Source organism: Nycticebus coucang, chromosome 12 (genome assembly GCF_027406575.1).
Source record: "Nycticebus coucang isolate mNycCou1 chromosome 12, mNycCou1.pri, whole genome shotgun sequence".
Lineage (NCBI taxonomy): Eukaryota > Metazoa > Chordata > Mammalia > Primates > Lorisidae > Nycticebus > Nycticebus coucang.
This window is the reverse complement of record NC_069791.1, coordinates 7,066,174-7,085,533: the sequence shown is the minus strand read 5'-3', so window position 1 is coordinate 7,085,533 and position 19,360 is coordinate 7,066,174. Positions and strand designations below refer to the sequence as shown.

The 19,360-nt window shown below is 44.1% G+C and overlaps 1 protein-coding gene across 1 annotated transcript in view; it reads right to left on the bottom strand.

The window, feature by feature from the left end:
- Positions 1-1,026: 1,026 nt before the first annotated feature.
- The window catches only part of LRIG3 (leucine rich repeats and immunoglobulin like domains 3), a 46,599-nt gene continuing 28,265 nt past the window's right edge, over positions 1,027-19,360 (bottom strand). Inside the window, exons 5-19 of the mRNA XM_053556881.1 lie at positions 19,142-19,285; positions 18,028-18,171; positions 17,542-17,685; positions 16,989-17,132; positions 15,374-15,454; positions 14,430-14,501; positions 12,096-12,167; positions 11,486-11,649; positions 9,214-9,534; positions 7,490-7,771; positions 6,098-6,550; positions 4,956-5,114; positions 3,177-3,320; positions 2,813-3,088; positions 1,027-1,681 (exon numbers count right to left, since the gene is read on the bottom strand). Coding sequence (XP_053412856.1) covers positions 1,437-1,681; positions 2,813-3,088; positions 3,177-3,320; positions 4,956-5,114; positions 6,098-6,550; positions 7,490-7,771; positions 9,214-9,534; positions 11,486-11,649; positions 12,096-12,167; positions 14,430-14,501; positions 15,374-15,454; positions 16,989-17,132; positions 17,542-17,685; positions 18,028-18,171; positions 19,142-19,285 — 2,845 coding nt within the window. The 3' untranslated portion in view covers positions 1,027-1,436. The remainder of the gene's footprint in view (positions 1,682-2,812; positions 3,089-3,176; positions 3,321-4,955; positions 5,115-6,097; positions 6,551-7,489; positions 7,772-9,213; positions 9,535-11,485; positions 11,650-12,095; positions 12,168-14,429; positions 14,502-15,373; positions 15,455-16,988; positions 17,133-17,541; positions 17,686-18,027; positions 18,172-19,141; positions 19,286-19,360) is intronic.

Below are 19,360 nucleotides of genomic sequence, written 5' to 3'. Positions count from 1 at the left end.
CTGAAATTTTTCTGTGTACGTGCCAGTTATTTTCACCTAATATTAAAGTGTTTTGAATAGTTTTACGTGTTTAAGTAGATTTGATAGTTTTTAATAAGAAGAGCTGTGCTGGCCAAATTAAAATATTTAAATTCTTAAAAATTATTGAATAATATTGAATGATAGACCAGGTGCGGTGGCTCATGTCTTTAATTCTAGCACTCTGAGAGGCCCAGGTTGGTGACTGCTTGAGTTCAGGACATTGAAACCAGCCTGAGCAAGATCAAGACCCCGACTCTACTAAAAATAGAAAAAAACAGCTGGACATTTGGGTGGGCACCTAGTCTCAGCTACCTGGGAGGCTGAGACAAGAGGACTGCTTGAGCCCAAGAGTGTGAAGGTGCTGTAAAACACCACCACACGCTACCCAGGGGGACAGAGCAAGACTGTGTCTCTCTCCATGTACACACACGATACCTCATATATATATTTATGATATGATACTTCTAAGCCATTATATATACATATATTAAATAGCTTAGAAGTATCATTTATGTGTGAACTGCTCATTCTGCAGAAAATCAACAAAAGAAAAAATATACTAGCATCCCACTATAAGCCTGAAATAGTACATAAAATGTCACCTCTGTGATAGCCATTTTGGGTATAGAAATGTACAATAAACTACGTGCCTATTATAATAAAAGGATGGTGCATGTGAAAGCATTTAGATGAGCATGAGGCATCAGACCACGTAAGGCGTCACTACAATTAAGGAAACATGGACTGGAGCAATGGTCCATGTTACCATATTACACCAGACTATAACAAAAAATCTTTTCCTTTCTGGTGATGGTGTGATTTCACGTCCGCAGGTCTATTTTGGGTCTGTGTAACAACAATCCTGGGAGGGAGGAAGAATGGTTATTTTTGTTTACACTTTAGTGGACTAATTTTCATTGATTCGAAACATTATAATGTGAACTAATTAAGTCTAAAATGTATTGAAAACAGTAAAAATTGTTATTATATAAAATGGGCTTGGCATCAAAATGACACATTTTATTAAACAGCATGTGTAAAATAAAATGAAGTAACCTCTATTCAAAAAAAGATACAAGACAGGTATTATTTAAAAGGCTTTAGTACTCATTTTCAATAAAAAGAAATCTGACATTATAAAAATACATAAAATAGTCATGGCTTTATAACCATTAATTTACATAAGATTTTTTTTTTTGGCATAAAACAAAGTAATAAAGTAGTTTAAAAGGTATTCTTATATGAAAGTTACTCCCAGTATAAAATTTTCATAACTTTTTGTAATTTTGTTTCATCTGTATAAATAAGGCATTTTATCCTTTTAAAATTCATTTAAAAACATAGGATTCTCTGTCTTTTAAATAAAAGTTCACTTGAGGTAGTGTGTTAAAACTTCTCCTTGGCTCCCCTTCAGTCTATGTGTCCAAATCAAAAGACTGAAAAGTTGGAGTCCTGTAGTTTTCTAATGTGTGTTTATAGGTACAAATGTGATTTTCTTCCTGAAAATCTGTCCTTTCTTTTCCATCATCCTCTGACTCAGAGTCCAGGTCTGGAGAAGAATGAGCTTTGAAGTGAAGGGCTGTTGGCTGACCATCTGGTGGCTGTCCAAAGCTTGAACAGACATTGAGGTGAGGTCTCCTGAGAGGTTTTCCAAATGTACCTGAAAGAAAGCAGCCCCTTGAGCACATGGGTCCTTTTTCTAGCATGAAAGTCAAGAAAACACATTTTGAATGGAGAGGCATCTTACTCCGTGAACATGAATAAACGTGTTCTACAAGTCCACAGTATGGTACTCAGATGTACGTATATCTGTGTAGATCACTTACAGGACAGGGCGAGGCATCTATACTCATTATTTACAGGCAATGAACAAATGCACCAATTTCTATCACTTCTCATGACCTAGGAAGATTAATCAGTGTGCAATGCATTTTCTCAAGTTTCCCCCCAAATCTTCAGCACCTGAGAGACCACAGTTCTCTATGTTGAATAGCAACGGGGAAGTTACCTGTGCCTGGACATAAAAATGTTCCTTTCAGAATAATCCTGTATCTTGCCCTTTCTTAACTGTAGCCAAGTATTTTTCAATTAACTCAAATTCTTGCCTCAGTCATGCAAAACATATTTTCATTTTTTCCAAAAAGAAATATAAAAAATAATACTGTGACAGCAACATTAACTTTCTTAAAAGAAAGTGGTAAAATATTTAAAAAAAAAAAAAGGGAAGTTGGGGCTCATTTTCCCATTCTTCTCCATTCAGTAAAAAAAAAATGATCTCAGTTCTTTTGTTCCATTGTCCTCACGCACTAGACTAAAAAGTCCTGCACTCTGATGGTGGTGCCAGCCAGCGTCTAACACCACCAGCCTGGGCTTTGAGGCTCCACTGGTTTCCTTTGCCGAAGGTCGTCCTGCTTGTCTGACTGGCAGCTGTTGCTAGGTACGATGCTGTTCTCCACCCTTCCTCCACGGGTTCAGTTAGAAGCCACTAGACACACCAAACCACAATTATGCAGGGCACACAACTCCACCCCAAAGGCTGTGGGAGCCCAAAACCACTTTTTCCACATGGCTGACAAGCTGAGCTCCTAAGTCAGTCTCCAAACTCAGGTCTCACAGTCAATGCCACACACACTGTTACCCAGAGAGCTCCTAAGGCTTAGTTATAGATTAGACACATCATCGAATGAAATCCCACCTCTGACTCTCTGCTTTTAGAAACATCTGTGCTCACTAGCCTGCAACTTGGAGCCTGAGTCCTGAAACAAGGTATCTGATAAATTAATAAACATACCCAAGAAGGAATGACTCGAAGCAAATGACACTGGCTCTGGACTTGCACTGAAATCTGACGAGGACTTGCTGAGACACACACTCTTTATTCTGGGGCCTTCGCCCCGGGAGTGACCAGCGTTAAGCAGCTTCCTGATCCGAGGCGGCCACCCTGCATTACTGAAGCTGCGCTCACAGGCCTCCTCTGCGGGGTGAGAGCACGGGGGGCCTTCCTTCTTTGTCACGTAGCCGGGCTCACAGTGGTCCAGCAGTGCTGTTCTTGGATCGGGACTGCAACCTTTTGAATGTGGGGACATAATACTTAGCATGTCTAGAAGTCTCTTGAGGAACAAGAACAATACTCAGGCAAAAAAAAGCCCACACACCTGGATGATAGGGTTCGAAAGGGTCTGTGCCACACACACTCCCCTTCAGGTACACAGGGCCCGCGGCCCCCAGGAAGGGGCAAAGGAACCGGTCTGTGGCGGCTTCCACATCTGCTTCACTGCTGGTGTCAATGTGGCAAGTCCCTTCAAAACAGAGATGGCAGTCACTGAACTGATTTCATTCCACATTCTCTCCAATTTTGGTTTTTTCCACATTGGGAGAACGGAAAAAAATGCTTGAATAGATGAACATTTGGCTAGAACATCGTGTAGAAAACAAACAGCAGGCCTCTGCAGTAAGTTCTTTTACAATTTATAGGCACCTATGTATTAGCAACTGAGTAAAGGTGTGAAAGCTCCCTATACAGGACTCGATGACCACCGTGCTGGGTGTGTTGACCTTGCTGCTGGCCCCACCTGGTTTCTGAGGGAAACTGATCCTGCAACGAAGCAGCTGGGCTTTGACCCACTTGCACTACAGATGACCAGAACCAGGTGCTGGCACTTGACTGATGGCCTCTCAGTGCCCACTTCCAAGATGAGCTCAGCCAAAAAATCATCTCAAGGGTGATTGAGCTAAACAATCTCGAAACGATGGGCAAGTTAGTAGTGGACACAGCAGGTGAAGGGTAAGGGACATGGTCAGGGTTAGAGATGCTGTCCCAGGCGGTGCGGGAAACAGAACCGGGCAGAGGACGGGCGGTGTCCTGGGAGAAGCAGATCAGCAGAGAGTGACACAGTGATGCTGGCAGACCCACTCCGGCCCCTGCACCGGGTGGCTTGGCACTCGTATGCTCCAGTTCTGTCCCTTTAGGTTTTACAACCGTACTTTCAGTTAATGCCATTATATTCAAACAAGCTTGGGTCTCTGCTCTTTGCTGCCAAATGGGTCCAACCAAAATACTTTTACATTCAAATCTTCTAACTCTACACGCTCCGTGACTGACTTGTCCAGCACTTTGTAATTATGTTAACTGTTTATCTCACCACTAACTAAACTGTGAAATTGAAAACAAGTATACTTTCCTCCAAACTACAATGTCAGAGAAAATGTTCAGTGAAAGCTTGTGAGAAAAGAAGATAAAATGTTTTAAATAACATCACTGGCTTCTGCTTGCTAAGACCTTAACAGGAGCCAAGGACCGTGCACTTTTCCATTTCCATCTCTCGTATAACCCCCTGATCACGAGGTACTGCCCATCACCCTGGGGGTGAGTGGTGGAAGCAGGTCCCACGCCAAGCCTGTGCACCTGGATTGTGCTGCTCCATTACTGTGCTCAAAACTACACAGCATTTAAAGCAAGGGTTAAAGCCAGACTCCTCCAATACAATGATATAAACCATAGGACTTTGAAGACCCAGCACAAAACTAGTTTACGTCTTTTAAGGAAGAAAACATTCAGGGCAAAAGAACATTCATTCATGATGTAACACAAATATTACAACTGCATGGAAGAATTACATTCCACCTAACTGATGTGACTTTTATTATCAGAAACAAAGAATTTTTTTTCTAGTATTTAAGGGAAGGACATAGAACTATACAATTTCAGCTTTGCCAGTGATCTCGGGCCAGGTCCTAAATATCAGTTGGTTTCTTAGGAAGATATTATATCCGAGGAACTTCCATCTGATGATTTCGAAACAACCACAGCCCATATTCCATTTCTAACACTTACCACTAAGAGGGACTTTGCCTAACAAACGCAATCAGTGTAACCTGGCTTATTGTCCCCTCAATGAATTCCCAACAATGTAAAAAACAAAACAAACACTCACCACTACTGTCATGCTGTGGCAAGAAAAACCCACCACCTGAGGAAGTGATGAACTGGTGGTGGCTTCCACTCTCTGAGGAGATGTACCCGTCCTGTCGGTCAGCTAATGTCCCCTGAGAGGACAAGTAGCTCGGGATATCTGCAGGCAAGTTGGTCTCATCTGCAATAAAACAGCAGCCTTAACCAAGGAAGGGTGTCACTGTCCCCCCCGGCCTCTCAGTGAGCAGTGCAGGCCACAGCAGAACCTCTGTGAGGTGACCCCCGAGGGACGGTGACAAACTGGTCAACATACAGAGGTGGTCAGCATAAGGAGCCAGGCCTGCTGCACTCATGACACATGTGGTGCATGTCCACTCTATAAAAATTAGACTGGTCAACTTAAGGAGATGGCGATGCAGGGAGGTGGCCAGCTGTACAGGTTCTACTGCATTTTGATTTCTGTATGAATCTAGTAAAGGCAGATCTCCTCCGGCAAAACCATCGTGATTGTACAGCGTGCAGAAGGGGCCCAGGAGGGCTTTGCTGGTCTGGGAAGTGTAAGCTGATTTTCTACTTCATCACCTGTTGGATGCCCCTCCCAAGTGTCAAAAACAACAGATACTTAGAAAAATGAAAATTTATGTATTTTCGTGAGACAGCATCCCAGTTCCTAAATTAAGCTTCATTTCTGCCATACTCCCTAACATCATTAGCGAATGTCTGACTTTGCAAATATTAATCAGGTCGGAGGTCCCCTCCCACTGGTAACTACGCCCCCGCCTGGATGCGCATGCGCAGACACACGCCATGCCCATGCGCACACACATACACACGCCACGCGCACGCGCACACACATACACACGCCAGAACACCCTGCGACTGGGCGGAGCAAACGTGTCACTAAGGGCGGCTCCTGGTTCTCCACCTGGTGAAGGAGGAGTCAAACCACTCGACTCTGTGCCTTGGAATTTTTCCTCACAGCCAACAGGATATCCTCACGAGGTTTTGACAAGTATTAATCTTTAAACATCAGCTTTTCTAGGGGCCCACGGTGCTATTTTTAGCTTGAAACCGCTGAGTCACCCTTCTGAGATGGCCGCGGCTGCGCGCGCACATTGGGGAAGGTCGGCGGCCGTGACCTCGGCCTCTGAGTGTCCCGCGCACCTGTGTTGGTGACGCTGCAGTCCTCGCTCCTCCGCCGCGTGTGGTAGATGATGACCACCCACACGAGCGACGTGCCCACCACGCAGCAGACCACGGCTATGATCACCACGCCCACCGTGGCCCAGCCGTCGTGGTCCAGGGCCGGGGCGGCCCCCTGCGGGGAGTCGCAGGTGGGGGTGGGGATGACGCTGAGGCGCACGCTGCCCCTCTCGGTGCCCAGCGTGTTGGACATCTCGCAGGTGTACTTCCCCGCGTCGCTGACGTCCGAGTCCACGATGATGAGCAGCTGGTTGCCTGCCGCAAAGAAGTGCCTTTCTGTCATCAGCAGGGGGCTGTCGTCCTTGGTCCAGTTCAGTCTGGGGGGCGGGCTCCCTCCCGCGATGCACTGCAGGACGGCCGTCTCCCCCTTGGTTACAGTTCGGTCCAGCAGAGGTCGCAAAAATGAAGGCGTTTCTGAAATTCCGAGTCATGCTTTTAATCTCCTAAATGGAATTCACAGTTTCCATAATCCTAAGACCTAGGGTTTGAATTTATTCCAACTGCAACCTAAAATTTCATTCTCCCACAACTTACTAGACATGCTTTTTCAAGACCCTAAACATATACATTTGGGATTTCATGATCCTGTTGTCATTTACTCATAATGCCAGTTAAGGATAACAGTCACTATTTTTCATCTCAACTTCCCTCAGCCTTCCCAAAATTAGAAAATTGGTGGTGCGCTGGGGAGGGAGAATACCATTTTTGAAAAAAATAGAAAGTAATAAAAAATAATTTCAGGCTCAAGATACACTGATGGATAAAAAAATCAGAAGGCCTAAGTTCTTAAAGTTAAACTTTAGAGGGCCTGATGCATAGGCCTGTATTAAAATTCTGACAACTTTTTTTCTATTATTTGGTCTCCTAATAGGCTAACTCTTTCAAAGATACATGCACAATAAACACACTCACATTTTTCGAAAGTACTTGTTCATGTAAAAGATTTAATAAAGACCTCTGATTTCCAGAATAGATGGCAGTCTGAGAAAATAGTGTAGGTCCTTCCCAATTTGTTGCTACATTTATTTTCTTGTATGTTCTTGGCAGCATTGAGACTATTTGCAGAGACTGTACATGGACCACGTACAGGAGGGTAACCCCTTGAAAAAGGAAAGCATCAGGCTTTCACTGTCCCCTCTCCTCAAAATGTAGGGCACATCTATCTCACTGGCCACACACTTATGGGTAGAAGGCTCTCTCTGCACCCAACTTTGCTCTTTCTAGGGAAGGGCAGACCCTAAGGCCCTACAGACCTTTATCTCACACCCTCACAACTTTCGGCACTTAAGAGTTCTTGGGTGAACTAGTCTTCAGGATTGATCTATACTTCAGAATCTTAAAAAATTCACCTACCCAGGACAGTCAGAGTTGCATTTGCAGAAATGCTGCCTGCACTGTTTTGCGCTGTGCAGCTGTACACCCCGATGTCCTCTACCTTCACGTCCACGATGAAGAACACGTCATCCTCAGGCATCACATGCATGCGTCTCTCCCTTGCAGCAGGGAAGTCTGTGCCTCCGTCCTTCTGCCAGGCTATCTGCGGGGCCGGGTGGCCCACGGCAGCACACTCCAGGCGCGCCATGGCCCCGGCACGGATGGTGAGGTCCATGGGGGTCTTGGTGAAGGAGGGAAGCACTGAAAGTGGAAAAGCAAAGTGGGCGTCAGCACTGTGGCACATAGGGGTTCACCTGCCTTCCTTTCCATTTTCTGTGGCACTTAGGGGTGCACCTGCCTTCCTTTCCATTTTCTGTGGCACTTAGGGGTGCACCTGCCTTCCTTTCCATTTTCTGTGGCACTTAGGGGTGCACCTGCCTTCCTTTCCATTTTCTGTGGCACTTAGGGGTGCACCTGCCTTCCTTTCCATTTTCTGTGGCACTTAGGGGTGCACCTGCCTTCCTTTCCATTTTCTGTGGCACTTAGGGGTGCACCTGCCTTCCTTTCCATTTTCTGTGGCACTTAGGGGTGCACCTGCCTTCCTTTCCATTTTCTGTGGCATTTAGGGGTACACCTGCCTTCCTTTCCATTTTTTTGTTTGATACTTACCAATGTCCCTGACAGAGGTAAGGCAAGGATTATTTCCAATTTCAAGACAAGGACACTAAAGTTGAGAATAGAAGGATTAAAATAACTTGCTCAAGGTTACACAGACACAGACGTGACGAAGTCAGCCTGGAACACAGCACATCTGGTCCTTTGACTGAAGCTCTCCTGCCGTTTCCCAGCCCCCTTTTAGTTTCTTCAGTAATGAACTGTGAGATGCTGGGCACTTCTCTTGGTACCACTCACCGTGTCCACATCTCCTCTGGGTGGCTCTGAAATCCTATGACTTGAAGTTATTTGCTTTCTCCTAGAATTTAAACCCCAAACTGTTCTATGTAGCAGGCCTCGGCAGTCCTCCCTCCCTGGAGTGAATGTATTAACAAACCAAATCCAAAATCTTCTCCCACAGCAGATACAAATAGTTGGAGGATAAAGTAGTGAGGATGGTACAGTAAACTGTACACTCTCTGCACAACGCGAATGATGGCATACTTTCATCACGCAGTGGCAGCTAACCTGGACTGCATTTACTGAGCACCACCTGTCTTCCAGGCATTTAGCTAAGCCCTTTACACACAATATTCAATGATCACAGTAACTCAGTGTGGTAGGACCTTTTGTCTCTAATTGTAAGATGCATAACAGAAGCTGAGGCAAAGAGTCATTCAGTAAACTGTGGCAAGTCACACAGCCACAGGCAAGAGTGGAAGGACTCACCCGGATCTCTGAATTAAAGGTGGTGTGCATTGAACTCTGTACTTGGTGGCCTTCAGAGTACATCATGAGGCCTAAAGAACAAAACCTAACCAGTTCATCTCTGCAATATTGATCAAGAGTACGATACCGTCAACATGACAACTACTGGCTTAGACACAAATCAGGAATCTTAGTGGAGTCAGAAGTGGAAAAAGGAAGAGTCGTGTGTGTGTGGGGGGGGGGGGGACAATCCGAGGAAAGGACAGGGTTAAGAAAGAGAGGGAGCGGAAACCAGGTCCTTTCTGTTATATAAATGCTAAAGGAAAAGTCAGATCACATACTGTTTACTGTGAGCTTGGCTTTGACAGAGTAGGATGAGCCGAAGTGATTGGAGATGACACACTGATATTTCCCTTCACTGGCAAATTCCACGTTGCGCAGCCGAAGAATGGTGGTGTACTCCATCACCTCGCCACCCTGGGCCCGGAGGTGCGCGTAATTCTCCATTTCAGCATCAGGGAGTAGCTCATTGTCTTTTTTCCAAGCAAAAGTCATTGGGGAGTCACTGCTGCTGGCGGCAGAGCAGATGAAGCTCAGATTGGAGCCTTTTATCGCTGACTGTGTTTCTGGCTGAACCGTGATCTGGGGTTTGGGAAAATCATCTGTTCACAATGGAGAGGATGGAGCAAAACAATGTTAAGAGTCCAAATGCTGCTCAGTTTTGAACACCAAGAAACACAAAACAAACAGCGGCTCAGGCTTTCCCCTCAGCATGCATTTTACAGGCAGCCTAGTAGTCCCCGTGTGGAATGACACCGTAGGAGTGTATGGAAAGTAACTCATTCATTTCAAATAGATACGGAGACCTACTTCCCCATCATTATTATCTAAGAGGAGACTGTCATTTCACAACTGTCAGGAAACCCACAGTTTACTCAGACTCCTTGTGCTCTGTATAAACAGAAAAAAGCAGTTAACAGACTTCCAGGTTCAGGGGTCATCTCTGAATGCTGCTATTGGGAACTGTAGTTGGCCCGTTTGTCCATAAATAAGGAACAGCAAAATTCAGAAGTCAAACACTAATCATGATTAACCAATACCACTAAAGATAGCAATTAATACCCCATTTACCAAAAATAGAATCGATATTAAAAAGTGTAACTTAGGTAGAGCCAACAAAAAAGAAAAAAAGAAAAGAAAGAAAAAGAAAATCCTGTAGCAAAAGAAAGAGCTTCTCTAGAAGTAAGTAACTGTAAGACACTGGCTTCAGCCTGGAGTTCCGAGCAGCCCATCAATCCTGCCTGTGCCCCACCGTCAAAGCTACATTATAATTAGTGCTAAGTAACTCTTTCATTCTAAGGAGTTATTTTTAGTTCTCTGCTACTTTTTGAAAAAGTTACCTTTTTGAACTTTAGTTTCTCAGAGATGGTCCAAACTCAGAAGGAAACAGCTTAGACCTATCAAATGTATTATTTGGGTGCTCTGGAAAAATAACTTTTTATGGAACAAGGGGGTGTAGGGGATGCTCTGGTAAGGCCAGTGCTGCTGATTTTCAGCGCCATACCTGCATGTCACAGTACAGGTGGTTTCTTCTCCTGTATTATTCTAAAACTCTCACTTGATAAATCAATGTTCAGATTCACAATAAAGGGAGTGAAAAAAGAAAAACTATAGACCTATATGTCTCAAAATAATAAGGAATTCGCATTGTAGGAACTGTGAAATAAGGACCATGAGAAAGAGACAGGGCAGCCCCTCTAGAAGAATGCCAAAGGCTTATTCAGATCCAAAAGCTATACTGGAGGTTTTATTTCCAGAAACTGTCAGCTCTATTTAATGCTCCAACCTAAACAAAGCAATTTTAAGTAAATTTTCAGATGCCCATGTAAAATAAAGTTCTTAATATCTGAACACACATACTTAAATATAAGCAAAGTTTGGCTTTATGTTTTATACATGCATTTATTTTTATAAAGGTCTCCATGGCAGCTAGTAGTAAACAGCAGTGTAGTATGGTAGACAGAAAACTACAGCAGAGATTTTTTTTTCTTTCTAATCAAGGTCTGCTACTAGCTAATAGAGTGGACTTTGGGTAAGGAGATTTCTAATGCTCAAGATTCTTGGATGCTAAATCGATGGACCTTAAAATTATTTATGATAATTTCAAACATCCTATTACTTGTAATGCTTTACCCACCAACAGTTCATTTTTTAGGAACCCACAAGATCATTAGCTAATGATTTTCTCTTTCATGAGAGCCTCTCAACAAGCTCCAGAGCAGAAAACAGTCCCTATTTCATGAATGCAGAGAGCAAGACACAGGGAAACTAAGTTAAACGGCAGGGCTGGGACCATCCTTCCGTCCTTCCAAGATCCAATTTCATTCTCTTTCTACCAAACTGCCCTGATGCCAAGACAAAGATGAAGCAATTTTAGAAAACTCTCTTTCCCATCTGCAAAATTAAATCAGCAAACCATAGATCCATTTTCATGTACCTCAGCAGAAATAAATGCTTTATAAAGAGAACATGAATCTACTCAAAACCATTATTTGGATAAATGGGAGGGGAAAAAAAGAATGAACAAAAGGCCAGGGCAACACTCATACTCACCACACACAAAGCCTTCTGGGCTAACAGCAAAGATGCTTCTTCCCTTCAGCAGCTGAGGATGGGCACAACTGGCATTGACGAAGGCCTGAAAGTTGTTTTCTGCCACCCACTGTGGGAGCCATTTGAGCTGGCAATCACACAACAGGCTCGAGGTATTTAAATGCCTGAGGAGAGCAATTACACCCAATTGGTTCTGTATGAAATGCAGATTTCTGCAAGCAAACTAAACCTAAGCAAACAGTAACAAAGCAATGAATTTAGAAACTAAACACACATATTTTATATAAGGACTATCCTATGGCCCGGGTTAAAATGCAAGAAGTGATTTTTGCTGTTGTTCTTACTGTCCTACTGAGACAGAAGCCTTGATACTTGGAAAGCGGCTACTCGAACGGGCCACAGGTAGAGGGGCAAATTCAAGACGGAAGGAAAAACTCCTCACTTCAACGAAGGGAACAAGAACAAACTCCCTTTGTTTTCTGGCATAAAAATTAATGTTAAGAATGTGCTAGACAAATTTTATAGACACATAATCTAGGACATTACCACATGCCAGTTATCCCCCCTCTATGCTTTATTTGAAGTTCTTGACAGAAAAAGAAAAGCTTACAATTGTTGGAGTTTCTTCATTTGTGAAAAGGCATTGCCTTGTAAAGACATGATTGCATTGTCACTCAGGTCTCTGAAAAACAATCAAATCAAAAGCTTGGGTCACCTCACAGATCCACTGCCTTCCCCATGCACCCAACACTCAACCTGCCAAAGGACAGGGACCAGCAACGCCCAGACTCCACTGCAAAGCTCGGGCTGGAGAACCGGGGTGTTCATGTGGGAGATGGGCTCCGGCACAGTGAGCGAGCTCTACGTCACCTCGCCACTCACAGGACACAAGCCCTGCCCCTCTATTATTTCATTGTATTTCTCATTATTCAGATTAGTAACTATTAGTAACCTTTAAATACACAAATTAAACTCCTCATAATTAATGCTTGTTAAAAACATCACTTTCACAGTATTTTCCATGCTATGCACTCAGTGATTTATCGTATTATTGCATTTATTCCTACAGCAACCCAAGAGAAAAGTACTAGCAAGCTCAGCACACAGAGGAAGGCAGGAGTTGGAACAATCATTCTTTCTTTCCTTTTTTAAATTTCAGATTAACATGAGGGTACAGACGATTAGGCTACTTTGCGTTGGTTAGGTAGAGTCCAAGTTGTAGCTGTGTCCTGCACCTAGGTGTGCCACCTACCCCTACATTGTGCCTGTTAGGTGACAGAAATCCCCGCCCTCCTCCCCTCTCCCCTCTCCTTTCCTCTCTCTTCCTCTGCCTTCCTTCCTCCCACCTCCTCCCGACTTGAGTTTAATTGTGAAACAATTATTTTCAATTCCAAAACCTATGCTTTTAACCACCAGCCTACATCTGCCACACACAACTCAACTAATATAAAGGCAGGACGATGTTCAGACAAGTTGTACTTGTTAAAACAAATACAGACTCCAGGCAGGACATTTATACAATGAGCGAATATTCTGGGCTGCCTTTCAACTAGCACTTCTAAGCTGCGTAAATTAAGTATTTGCCACAAGGATGCTGGCTCCGTCTTTCAAGGGTCAGAGTCTGCATAGGCCATATTGACACAAGTGGCAGGAAAAGAACGAACCAGAGCTGGGTAGAGAGGACGTGAGAGTCAGGAAGGGTCCAGGAGACTGGAGCGCTCGTACGGTACTGACCCACTAATTCCACCTTCCCAGAAAGCGCATGGGCAAGAGGGATAACAAACGCTTTCAGCTGGTTTTCCTTTGAAAACAGTCTGTTTCAGTAAGTACAGCAACGCTGGTGCTCACTTCCAAAACGCAGCTTTGCAGAATTGTTCTACCCTCTGCAGCATCTGCGCCATTAGGGAGGTGAGTGCTCTAGATCTCCCTGAGATGGGCGCAGTCAGAGGATGACAGATGGGTTTGCAGATAACAGCCAAATCTTCACCCCCAAGACATGGAAACACAGCATAGATAAGAGCACAAACCACGTACCTAACTTAATTGTAACTTCTGCCAAGTTAATAAGAGTGAGACATTTGGCCACATGCATTCCTTAACACACATATTGTATCAGAACAGCCGGTTGCATAAGTCACAACAACATGGTGCCCAGGCAGGCTGTCCTACCGGCGAGGAGAGCTTTCCTCTCATGGTGGTTGAAAATTACTCGGGGCTGAATTCTAAATGTCATTTCAGAACTGTGTGTCAAGAGTTCCTGGGAGTGGGGACAAAGAGCAGGTGCGATGCGGAGTAGAGGCAGCTCAGTCTGAGTCCTGCTTCTCCACTTACTGACTGATGGGTAAGGAATGGGAATGGAGGTGGGGGAGACGATGCACGTTATAATTAAACAGCAGAAATAGCTGATGAACAACAGTCCTCAAAGTGGTGTTAGCACCTCCTTATGTCACCCTTAGGGATCGTGGGAAATTGTCTCTTTTGATCTCTAAAATTTAAGTCATCTTCTTAACTGTCCAATGCAATTGAGAAACCCGAGACTTCTGCATCATGTAAATATATATTAATAGCTATTGAATAGTATTCTTGAAAAGATCAAATGAGACAGTATATAAAAATGTCAGATACAACGCTCAACATGTGGTGGATGCACAATGTGTGGGGTTTTTAAATATAAAGCTCCTCCATTAATGAAATTTAGTGATGTCCCTAAATATAAAGGGAAAGACACACCTGCTCACTTCCACATAGACAGGGAAATACACAGGAGGGTAGGCAGACAGAATCAGAAAGAGATGGACAGAGAAATGATAAGGAGATGTGTAGACATATTTGATGGTATTCAGAGGATGGCAACCAACGAAATTACAATCTAAATAACTTTCATGACACATAATAAATAACCATCTTAGAATGCCTTTAGGGTAAGCAAATTCCAGCCACTCACAGATGTTCTAATGCATCCAAACCAGTGAAGGCTTTTTTGGTAATAGATCGTATCCGGTTCCCCTGGAGTATTCTGGGAGAAAAAATAATACATTGAAATAGTTAATAAAACTATTGGGGGTAGAACCCTCATAAACAGAATTGCTTTTTAAATCACTTGTGGACAATTCTGTTTCTTTCAATTCATAATATATCCTGTAAAAATGTATTTATACCATCTATTTCAATAACATAGGTCCAAATGGTTTTGTAAAGCATTCAACAAAGAGCCCAACAAAAATTGGTATTCTGTAAGCTACTGTCTGATTAAATCAAAGTGCTGTTTTGTTTTTTTTTTTTCAAAGTTTTTTTTAGGAACAGGAAGAAACTTTATCTCAAGTAAACTGTCTCCAAACTAATAAATAGAGCAGATAACAGGGGAGGTTTTCCCCTTCTCCTCCTCCTTTGTGGATAACCTTCATCATCCACAGGGGTCTGGGGCTTGAAACTTGTCATCTGGCCACCTGCAAGACAATCTGATGGCAGCTCTGCTTCTATCCCACACTGCCTGGAAACCACTGCAGCATTACCAACGGGTACTGGGTCACTTAATTTCAACGTCCCTGTGAGAAGCGCATAATACTGAAGATTTCACAGCACTGAAGCTGGTAAGTGTACCGTGTGTTACATGCTGATAATCCCCAAACTCTAACCACTCAGAATAGCTAGAAAGTCTTTAATCTAGACTTTAAAATAAAGTACACAAAACAAAATGTTGAATGTAAAGCTTTTATGCATGGAAGAAAAGCTAATTAATATACATCTATATCACACCCCACAGCACCCATTTGGGGAAATGAGAAAGGGAAGCATCTTTTTCCAATGAGATCCTGTGGGGCAGACTCCAATGTGGACAAAATTATTAAGCCCAAGCATAAGGTGAGTTAGGGAGCAACTCATACTCACAGCCGCCTCAGTTTATCAAGCCCAGAGAAGGCACCATTCATGTCTTCAATCGTCCAGGAAATTTCATTGTTCTTCAGATCCCTAATTTTAAAAAAAATATTCTCTATAGAGCTATGCTCAGAAACCTAAGCTGACCACCCAGATGCCAGACCCCAGGTCATTCTGCACATCATTCCAGACCTTTCCAAACAATCCCAAACTGGTCCCTCCAGCACAGCTCTCACACCCTGCCCACCCCTCCCCCAGCTCCAAGCTGGTCTCTCCAGCACACCTCTCACACCCTGCCCACCCCTCCACCAGCTCCAAGCTGGTCTCTCCAGCACACCTCTCACACCCTGCCCACCCCTCCACCAGCTCCAAGCTGGTCTCTCCAGCACACCTCTCACACCCTGCCCACCCCTCCACCAGCTCCAAGCTGGTCTCTCCAGCACACCTCTCACACCCTGCCCACCCCTCCACCAGCTCCAAGCTGGTCTCTCCAGCACACCTCTCACACCCTGCCCACCCCTCCACCAGCTCCAAGCTGGTCTCTCCAGCACACCTCTCACACCCTGCCCACCCCTCCACCAGCTCCAAGCTGGTCTCTCCAGCACACCTCTCACACCCTGCCCACCCCTCCACCAGCTCCAAGATGGTCTCCCCAGCACACCTCTCACACCCTGCCCACCCCTCCACCAGCTCCAAGCTGGTCTCTCCAGCACACCTCTCACACCCTGCCCACCCCTCCACCAGCTCCAAGCTGGTCTCTCCAGCACACCTCTCACACCCTGCCCACCCCTCCACCAGCTCCAAGCTGGTCTCTCCAGCACAGCTCTCTCACCCCGCCCACCCCTCCCCCAGCTCCAAGCTGGTCTCTCCAGCACACCTCTCACACCCTGCCCACCCCTCCCCAGCAGCATTTTTAGTTATTGCCCAACATCAGGACAGCTAACTGGCTCCATCAATTCCTCTATCAAGATGACTAAATTCTGAAAGACTTGAAAAGTATGAAAAATATATTAAACTTTAAAACCACTGCTCCAACCACATAAGCGGGAGTTGGCCAAAGCATACAGCGTGTCTTCCAACTATGTAATGCTCCAAGTAGCAAACAGAGCAGAAGTTTCTGACAGAGCAAAAATCAAAAGCCTATTGCACAACATTAAATTGACACACGAGAGATTTTTTTCAAAGGTCAATTAATTCAACTCTTTTCTTTCTCTTAGGCTGGAGCCTGTGCTGTGGGTGTAACTGGCATGACAAACGAGCACCTTCCCTGACTTGCCTTTGTGTTCCTTTTATTCTCTGAGTAATTCTTAATGTGTATTTTATAAAGAAAAGAACTGGTAGATTTAAAATGGCTTCTCTCTTAAGACACTACCGACTTCCTGGATATCCCAGCAAGGCTAAACCAGGCTCACCCACAACAACCCGGTCGCTGCCCTTCTTAATCCCTTTACCAAACACACATTGATGAAATGGGCCCATTTTAATCAAACTGATCTGGGAAACATTAAAACACTACTTCTGAGGCTATACACACTTCCTTGACAACAAAAGAATTCTGCTTCTAGGAAAGTGGGCACGTGGAGGAACCAATTAGGTTCGTGTGCTGAGAGCAAAATGTGTAACTTACAAAGTCTTTAAACTGGAAAGTCCCCGGAAGGCGCAGTCAGCAATGTAGCTGACTCTGTTGTTCCCGATGTGCAGAGTGTTCAGCAAGCTCAAGCCAAGGAAGCTCGAATCATCTAACCTCGATAACTGATTGAAAGTTAGGTCCCTGTAGACAGATGGAATTTAAAAAAAAAAAAAAAATAGCTTCAATTGTTCAATTCAACACCATGATTTATTTTCCAAAAGACAGGTAATATACATAACTACGGTAATCCTTATTTTTAAATTCTGCCTTAGTAATACTCACGTAAATATTACTCTGCTCTCAATAATTTAAAAAAATAGACATTTTCTTTATGTGAAAATGGCCATCACTGCTTTTGTCAATGTGGCACCAAAGTGAAAACAGCAGAGTTGGCTTCAGCTAATCACAACAAAAACATGACGAGGTTGCATGTGAAAAAGGCTGTCACCTTGGAAACTTTGTTATGATAATTTCACAGATGAGTGGTAAGAGGCTCATGCCCTGGCACGATCCCTGTTCCCAAACCCGAGGACAATCAAAGGTAGCTCACAGCTCACTGAGGTGCCGGCAGAACTCCCAGGCATCCGGGCTGATCCTGCGGATGGCGTTCTGGCTGAGATGGAGTTCCTGCAGCATCAGCAAACCATACAGCCAGCCTTTGGTGATCTCTGTTAGGTTGTTGTGGTCCAGCTGCCTACATTTACAATAAGAACCAGAAGTTCATTATCCAGGCTGCTCACTGGGGACACAAGAGTACAACCTGCTACATACTCCTACTGATACCAGATGTTTACCTTTTGTAATATGATGATATCGTCCAAGGACCCTATAAATTCTTATCATTTATGTGTTTATAGGTTTATGTACTTATAAATTCTCAATTACATTACCTGAAACAAACCTAAATTACATTACCTAAACAAACAAGATTGTGAATGACGAGGTCTTGACAGAGTTAAAATAAGAGCTACTGAACGTTCGTTGAACGTGACAAGATCACGTCCCATAACTGGAAGCTGCGATGACCCACACTTACAACATTTCCATGTTGCTCAGCCCCCAAAAAGCTCCATCCATAAGTTTTGTTACTCTATTTCTTCGCATCTTCAGAGACTTCAGAGCACCAAGTCCTTGGAATGTGAGTCCATCTATGTTTTTAATCTTGTTCCTGTTCAGTTCACTGCATTGAATAGCACAAGTAAACAGTTAGCTCAGATGACAATTAGATTCTAGAACTGGTAATTAAAATGTGCCACTACTGTAATATTAAACCAGTCATTATTAAATTGCATAGAATGTTTTAAACTGCTAAACATTTTTAATGAGAAGAACTTCAGTTTATTAGCAGTGAGTGAGGTTCCTTCTGAAATCTGTGATGTATTTCTGGTACAATAAAATATTGAAACTAGACTGCAGTTTAACTTCTAAACCATTGTTCACTCAGTACAGAAGCAAATGAATCAATACTTGTTTTTTAAAAAGTCCTGAATGAGAATACTGAATATTACACTATGGCACGAGGTCCTGTCCAAACTGCTTACAAAACCGGCTTTGTCTTCCGTGATCCTTTTCAGATTTCATGCACTCTTTAAGGCAGTAGTTTTCAGACTTGGTTACACACTGAAACCACCTTAGGAGTTTTAAAAATTACTGAAGCCTGGATCTTACCCCCCGAGTTTCTAATGTAATTGGTGTAGGGTGTGGCCTGGCACTGGGAGTGTTTTAAAGCTCCCCAAGTGTTTGTAATGAACAGCCGAGGCTGAGACCCCGACTGCAGAAGCCAGTTCACAGATCATTTCACCAGTACTAACGAGACACTTCTTCACAGCCACTTAAGCTATCAGCGCCTCTTGGAGTTGCCGGTCCGTACTCATAAACCACAGCTGTTGAGCACCCCGGGATTTGGAGGTCGTTGAGGGATCGCCCTGGTCTCTCCTGCCAGGAACACCCTAAGGGTCTCATCAGGCAGCAGCTGGCACAAGGTAACATGTAAGGCCCTTTCCAATTAGAGATTCTACAACTCTAGCTCTCCCGGGAAAGGTGGCCAACTCTTGTTTCTAAACTCCTTGTGCTGCGTTTTGGGTTTTAAGTAACAGAAAGCCAAGGTGTGGAGGAGGTAAGGAAATGATACGTAGGAGGCATTTACTCACAGGTGTTGCAGCTGGGGCAATTTAAACATCTTGGGTGGGATAGCCGAGAGTCGGTTCTTGTTCAGCTTCAAGACCAGCAGCGTGTTGGCCAAACTGTCGAAATACCCAGGCTCCACTGATGTGACTCGGTTACTGTTGATATACCTGTTGGAAGTTTGAAGATGAGCTTCTCTCTCTGACTGCTGTGGAAGATGAAGGGCATGCGATCTCTGCAGCATA